Genomic DNA, 7,563 nt, shown 5'->3' on the forward strand with positions numbered 1-7,563 from the left:
TATGGCTCTTCCCTCATGAGACAAGTCAGGATTAGGGCATTCAGCTGGCTCAAGGACATCTAGGAAGGTCCAGGGTCAAGTGGGGATTCGAACCCAGGTGACTCCAGTCTTGTACAACACTTGAATCATGACATCATACTATTTTTGTCTATTACCGCCAGAAAGGGTTAAAAGATGCTACCCTTTAGGATATTCATAACAATATGAAATAATTTTACATTGATATCAATCCTACATATTCTGTGTATGCACCAGGTAAACCTGTAGGACTCCCAAATAGGTATATGTTGTGAATAATTTGTGAGAAAACATGTTGCTATTAAGAGGCTTAGTAGATGTAAGATACTTAGCACAGCAGCAAGGCACACTACCATAAAGCATTTCCTATGTTCCTTCCCCAGGCCACATAGTAATTTTAAGTTTTAAATTTTAAGAATAAAAAGGGAGGGGGGGTCCAAACCAAGAGTCACCAAGTCACCATTTTACACACTACTCTCTCTTCATTTTTCCAACTATGCTGACCAGAGACATTCTCTACTCCTTCGAGCCTGGCAAGTTTTATCACAGAACTGGATCAAAATCAGTCAGACATGTCTAGCCATGCCCTTTCAACGCCTGTTTCCATTTTACTCTTTTCCAGGCTATAAAGTCGGTTATTTCGCAGCCTTGCATGGCAGACTTGGCATGCGCCGTCCAACCAAAACTCTTTCAGGTAGTAAGGAGCCAACTCACAGGAGGGCACAAGGGAGAAATAAGCTATTCAACCCAAGTCACAAGAACCTGCGGAAGAGAGAAGCAAACAAACAGGATGAGGCTCTACATGGTCACACACAACCCCCCCCCCCCCAACAATAGGAGAGAGCCAGGCCAAAGAAGCACACAGCACACCAAGTGCCAAGCAAGTCCCCCTCAGCCACATGGCTGGCTCATGGGATAGCCCTCCTGGCCCTGTAGAAGGGAAACAGCCAGCACCCACGAGGCAAAACCGAAACAGGCTCCTGGTGATTCTTCCTGGGTCGAACAGCTTCCTCTGTGACCCCCCAAAGGAAACCTCACACACACACACCCCAATAAAGCCCGAATTACATACACACATATGCATGCCTTCATCGGCATAAAAAATATAAACCGTTATAATAAACTGAGACAGTTGATTAACATTAAAAATGATATAAAACAGGGTAGAAAACAAAATTGGACCAATTCATACAACATATATTGTACAACACCTAGATTAACACTTATTCCTAACAACGGGAAGGTTTATACCGCCCTGCAGGAAAATAGCCAGCATTCAAGGCAGCCTCGTGTGGCACCAGAACCCAGCCAGCCTTTCAACCATATTTTAAGCTGCAGACCACAGGAGCAGCATCCCTGCAGTCCTATTAGGTTTCATGATTCTGATTCCACTGCCAATAATAATGAGGATGACGACACTACTTTAATCACAGCCCCCCCCCCCCCCTCACCACCTGCAGGGCTCACCTTTACAGCCGGGGGAACTGGGGCTCTTCCGCTCGGGGGAGGCCCGGCCCTGCTCCGGGGACCGCCGCCTTTGGCGATGCCGGACCCTTCCCCCCGAGGAGGAGGCGGCGGCGGCGGCGGCGCAGGCGCTGCTCTCGGGCAGGGGCGGCGAGACAGGCGAGGCGCAAGGCGAAGGGGTCGACGCGGCCCCGGGCGGCGGGGGCAGCTGGTGGGGGGCTCGAGGCGGGCTGCCGCGCGTCGAAGGCGCCGAGGGTGACGACGAGGAGGAGGCCGAGGCGGTCACCCCAGCGGGCGTCTGCGTGGCTACGGCGGGGCTGCTGCCGTTGCCCAAAGGCGGGCGCGTGGGGCTGGCGGGGCGCGAGGAAGGCGGGGGCGCCGTCGCCGCCGCGCGCGGGACTCCTCCTCCGGCGCCGTTCCTGGTGGGGCTGCCGTGCTGCTTGAGCTGAAAAGGCACCGTGGCCCGCATGGGCTGGAGGCGGCCGCTGTTGCCCCCCGCCGCCGCCACGGCCGCCGCCGCCCCGCCCGGCGTCGCCGCTACCGCCGCGGCTCCCCCTCCCCCCAGGGAGGCGGCGGCCGTTGGGGAGCCGTTGCGCCTCGCGCGCGGGTGGGAAGCCATCGCCGCCTGCGCCCCGGCGACGGGTGCCCCGCGGGGGCAAGATTCCACACAAAAACACGCTCGCCCTTCTCTTCGCGACTCGCCCTCAGAGACGCTCGTGAGGCTTCTCTCCGCTCCAGCCGCCTCGTCAACAATAGTGCCCGCACCGGCCTCTCCCATTGGAGGCGCAGCCGCTCCGGTCCTTCCGCTACAGAGCTATGATTGGCTGAGGGGCGTGGCCGAGACGGCGCGGGGTGGGGAGAGAGGAGGCTTAAAGGGACAACGAGCATCTCGGTGAAGGAGGCGGGGCAAAGGTGGTGGGAGATGAACCGGGGGGGGGGGGGGGACGCTCTTTCCACACGCAATCGAGACACGTGTGTCTTTTGTACAGTCGCGGTGATCGCTATGGGAACGAGAGCATGGAACCAATCTTAAGTAATTTTTGTACCTTTCAAGGGTCGACGCATTGTCTTCGGAAGGATTGAATTCCGATTCCCATGTTATATTTCCTGGGTTACCAATCTCCAGGTGGGATATTGTATTGTATTATTCGATTTGCATACCGCTCTCCCCCGAAGGGCTCAGGGCGGTGTATAATACCAAACATCAGTAATCATAACATCAAGCAAAAAAATAAATAAATCAGATCTTCTGATGTTACATCTGATCTCCCGGTTACAGAGACCATTTCCTCTAGAGAAAATGGCCGCTTTGTAGGGTGGATTTAGGATTGCCAATCTCCAGGTGTTGTCTGGAGACTTCCCAGAATTACAACTGGTCTTCAGGTGACAGAAATCAGTTCACCTGGAAAAAAAAAAGGGCTGCCTTGGAAATGGGTTTCTATGGCATTGTACTCTGTTCCAAACTCCACCCAGCTCAGGCTCCGCCCCTAAAATTTCCAGTAATTTCCCAGTCCAGAGCTGGTAACCCCATCTGGACTCTATGGGACTAAACTCTACATAAATCCTCCCTCCACAAATTCTTCTGTCCCCAAAATTCACTCCAGGAATTTTCTAACCCAGAGTTTGCAACCCTATGTATTTCTATGGCTTTTTGGTCTCACTATTCTCAGAGACACACACATACAACAGCCCTAATCCACAACAGTTTAAGTCATAACGGATCCGTTTCATTGGCAGCATTATTCTTTGCTAACTGTCATTCTTTGATGGGAACCCCCCTGCCTCTGTCCTCTACTGGCCCCCAAAAGCTATCTGCCACCGTTGAGCAGCAAGGCCTATTCCCATCTTTTTATTTTGACGTACCTTATTTATAGCCCAAGAACTCAAGGCAGATTAAAGAGCGAGTCAATACAATCAACAAGATAGGAAATACAATAAACAGACAAATAGGATTTGGTTTATAGAACCAATCAAAAATCTAAAAAAGCAGAACTGAAGCAAAGCAAAGCATAGGTCACATAACAAAGCACATGTCACATAAAATGACGCAAGATTACATAGTAGGATCCCGCTCACAACAAACTATACACAGCAGTTTAGACACAGTCCCTAATCATTTGTCCCAAGTAACTGTTCATTATTTTGTACAGTTTTCTCCTACTCGGAAAACTCCCTTGAATAATTCAGTTTTGCATAGTTTGTGGAAAGCCAGGAGACTAGGAACCTTCCTAACCCTTCCAGGCAGGCCATTCCACAAGGTGGGAACTACAACAGAGAAGGGGTGTGTGTATGGACATTTGTTGATTTTGCCCATTTTCTGGATGGCACTTGGAGAAGGCCTTGCTCAAATAATCTGTTGTGATGGAGCATAATCTTGCAGAAATTAGGGCCCAAAGCCATGAAGGGCTTTATACATGATAGCCAATAGTTTAAATGGAGCCCAGTAACTGATGGGGAGCCAATGGAGGGAATGTAGAATTGAAGTAATATGTACACTTCATCTAACTCCTGATAATAGCCAAGCTGCAGAATTCTGCACTGGCAGAAGTTTCCAAATTGATTTTGAGGGGAGACCACAGTACTGAGCATTACAGTAGTCTAGTCTTGATATCACCATAGCATGGATCCAGGTGGCCCAATTAGAGCTATTGAATTAAGGAGACATTTTTGAGTTAGGCTGAGTTGGAAGAACACCTTTTCTGCAACTGCATTGTCTTGCTTCTCCAGCAGTAATGTTAGAAACAGTGTAACCCCGAGGTCTTTACAGAGTCGACAAGGATCAGATGAACACCATCGAATGTGGGGAACATACAATCCTTCAGTCAGCATTACTTCAGTCTGTCTGGGTTGTAGGTTGTAGCGTCAGAATCATAGAGTTGGAAGAGACCCCGAGGGCCATCAAGTCCAACCCCCTGCAATGCAGGAATACATAATCAAAGCACTCCTGACAGTTGTAGTTTCAGTCTGTTCACTCTAAGCTATTTAACCACAGCAGGCAGGCAAGTGATTTAGAACCTCTACGCCATTCCAAGGAGAGTTTGATAAGGATACATATAGCTGTCAAATGTTTTCAGAGCCGGAATCACTAGGATTTTCCAGGTTGTATGGCCATGTTCCAGTAGCATTTTCTCCTGATGTTTCGTCTGCATCTACACATAGCTGTGTATTATCTGCATGTTGATGATAGCCAACCCCAAACTGCAAATTATTTGGTCTAAGGGCTTTACATAAAAATTTAAAGGCATGGGCATAGGACTGTGCCCTGTGAAACCCCACATCCTACGCTGATGATAACTGATCTCCCCTGACATACATCATAACATGCTCAGTTCTTCCACTAAGAACAATCAGTGGGCCAGTGGGAAAGCACACGTGGGCAAATGCACTCCAGAGAGAGTTTCCTGTCCTGTAGACAAAGCCCAGAGATTTTTCATTATCATTATAAAGTGCCTATATCTTTAGATGTTTTAAAAATAAAACACTATCAGGAGAGCCTCAGCTTGATCCCTCTGCCCCACTGGATGTTCATTACATTCGTTTATAGGATTTATATTCTGCCTTTCTACCAAAATGTACCCATGATGGCATGCAGAAGAAGAGTTTGGATTTATACTCCTCCTTTCTCTCCTGTAAGGGGACTAAAGGGGCCTACAATCTCCTTTCCCTCCCCACCCACCCCACAACAAATACCTTGTGAGGTGGGTGAGGCTGAGAGAGCTCCGAAGAGCTGTGACTTGCCCAAGGTCACCCAGCTGGCATGTGTTGGAGTGCACAGGCTAATCTAGTTCCCCAGTTAAGCCTCCACAGCTCAAGTGGCAGAGCGGGGAATCAAATCTGGTTCTCCAGATTAGCATGCACTTTCTCTTAACCACTACACCACTGCTGTACATGAAATTAAAAATGGAAAACCACAACAGTTACGTTAAAGTGCCCTGACCTGGATGGCCCAAACTATCCTGATCTCATTAGATCTTGGGAGTTCAGCAGGGTCATCCCTGATTAGTATTTGGATGGGAGACCACCAAGGAAGTCCAGGGTCATCACGCAACAAAAAAATTTCATACAGGCCCATGCAAACAGGAAAACTGAGCCCCCAGCTCCCTCCTAACCTGTTTCTAAGCACCGAAGCAGCATAGCTCAGGATACTAAGTCTGCAGTCAATTACTGCTCTCTGTAGCACTATGTAAAAACCCCATAGCTCAGACAGCAGGGTGTATTGCATGGGGCCATATTGCTGTGTCATGTCATATTGCACATCCTTGTAGCACACAATGTTTTAGTCTGTGATGGCGGGACTATCTCAGAAAGGGCACTAAGCACAGCCATAAACTAAACTATATTGAATAGTTGAAAAGATCTCTAAGCTACCCTAATCAAAGTAGTAGAAGAAGAAGAGTTTGGATTTATATCCCCCCTTTCTCTCCTGCAGGAGACTCAAAGGGGCTTACAATCTCCTTGCCCTTCCCTCCTCACAACAAACACCCTGTGAGGTGGGTGGGGCTGAGAAAGCTCAGAAGAGCTGTGACTAGCCCAAGGTCACCCAGCTGGCGTGTGTGGGAGCGTACAGGCTAATCTGAATTCCCCAGATAAGCCTCCACAGCCCAGGCGGCAGAGCTGGGAATCAAACCCGGTTCCTCCAGATTAGATGAGCTCTTACATGAGCTCTTACCCTCCTACGCCACTGCTTCTCCTGTACATGCAGAAGGACTTTTGGAGAATATTCATGGGGAGATTTTGTTGTAACACCACGAAAGATAGGAACAGTGAGTCATATACCTCAATTCTTTCATGTACTCTTATGATAAGGGTGGACTTATTAAAGCTGCGTCCACAGAGAGTATTCCACTATGCCTCATTACGCAGCAATTCTCAAAACTCTTCCTGGGCTTGAGAGTAAACCCCATTGAATAAGCTGGGACTTTCACCTGAACAGACCTGTTTAGGCCTTCTCCCTCGAACTTTCAGGTTGAGGCCTTTAAGCAGCCAGGTCCTGCATATTCATTTCTCCTAGGCTTAACAGGCAGAAGGACTTTTGGAGAATATTCATGGGGAGATTTTGTTGTAACACCACGAAAGATAGGAACAGTGAGTCATATACCTCAATTCTTTCATGTACTCTTATGATAAGGGTGGACTTATTAAAGCTGCGTCCACAGAGAGTATTCCACTATGCCTCATTACGCAGCAATTCTCAAAACTCTTTCCCTGGGAAGCTTTGAGAGTAGTAAGCCCCATTGAATAAGCTGGGACTTTCTACCTGAACAGACCTTTGTTTAGGCCTTCTCCCTAGAACTTTCTTGTGGTTGAGGGGCCTTTAAGCAACCAGGTCCTGCATATTCATTTCTCCCTAAGGCTTAACGGGCAGAAGAAGGGACTTTTGGAGGGAATATTCACTTAGGGGAGATTTTGTTGTAACACCACGAAAGATAGGAACAGTGAGTCATATACCTCGAATTCTTTTCATGTTACTCTTATGGATAAGGGGTGGACTTATTAGAAGGCTAGTGATCCACAGAGAGTATTCCCACTATGCTTCTCGTGGACGCAGCAATTCTCAAAACTCTTCCTGGGCTTGAGAGTAAACCCCATTGAATAAGCTGGGACTTTCACCTGAACAGACCTGTTTAGGCCTTCTCCCTCGAACTTTCAGGTTGAGGCCTTTAAGCAGCCAGGTCCTGCATATTCATTTCTCCTAGGCTTAACAGGCTTTTCGATAAGCTGCACCAAGAATCAGGCTTTTGGATGCCTTTCCAGTTTTGCAACAGCAATGCTCTCGGAGTTCATCAGACTGACGGAAAAGCTTTGTTAGTAAATGCTCCAGCTCCTTGTGACAGCCTCTGCTCACTCCCTTCCAGTATTTACAAACACCTCACTGTTTAATGCAGGAATCCACACCTGATGACTCGAGCCAATTCTTGCCCTCTGATACCATCTGGTTCACTCCGGTTGCCAGCTCAAGAAGCAAAGGAGGTCTGAGAGTTCAACAGTTTCTGTGCAACAGGACTTGACAGTAGGTTAGAGGGCTGACGGGGGCTTGCCTCCCATTCCCTGTTTCAAATAAAGCCAGCTGCTAAGTAGAAT

General features: G+C 48.4%; 1 protein-coding gene across 1 annotated transcript in view; it reads right to left on the reverse strand.

Moving 5' to 3' along the window:
* FAM117B (family with sequence similarity 117 member B) overlaps window positions 1-2,222 on the reverse strand; it is a 36,693-nt gene extending 34,471 nt beyond the window's left edge. The window contains exon 1 of the mRNA XM_048484716.1: window positions 1,486-2,222. Coding sequence (XP_048340673.1) covers window positions 1,486-2,101 — 616 coding nt within the window. The 5' untranslated portion in view covers window positions 2,102-2,222. The remainder of the gene's footprint in view (window positions 1-1,485) is intronic.
* Between the last annotated feature and the right edge of the window lie 5,341 nt (window positions 2,223-7,563).

Source organism: Sphaerodactylus townsendi, linkage group LG02 (assembly GCF_021028975.2).
Source record: "Sphaerodactylus townsendi isolate TG3544 linkage group LG02, MPM_Stown_v2.3, whole genome shotgun sequence".
In the NCBI taxonomy this organism is placed as follows: Eukaryota; Metazoa; Chordata; class Lepidosauria; order Squamata; family Sphaerodactylidae; genus Sphaerodactylus; species Sphaerodactylus townsendi.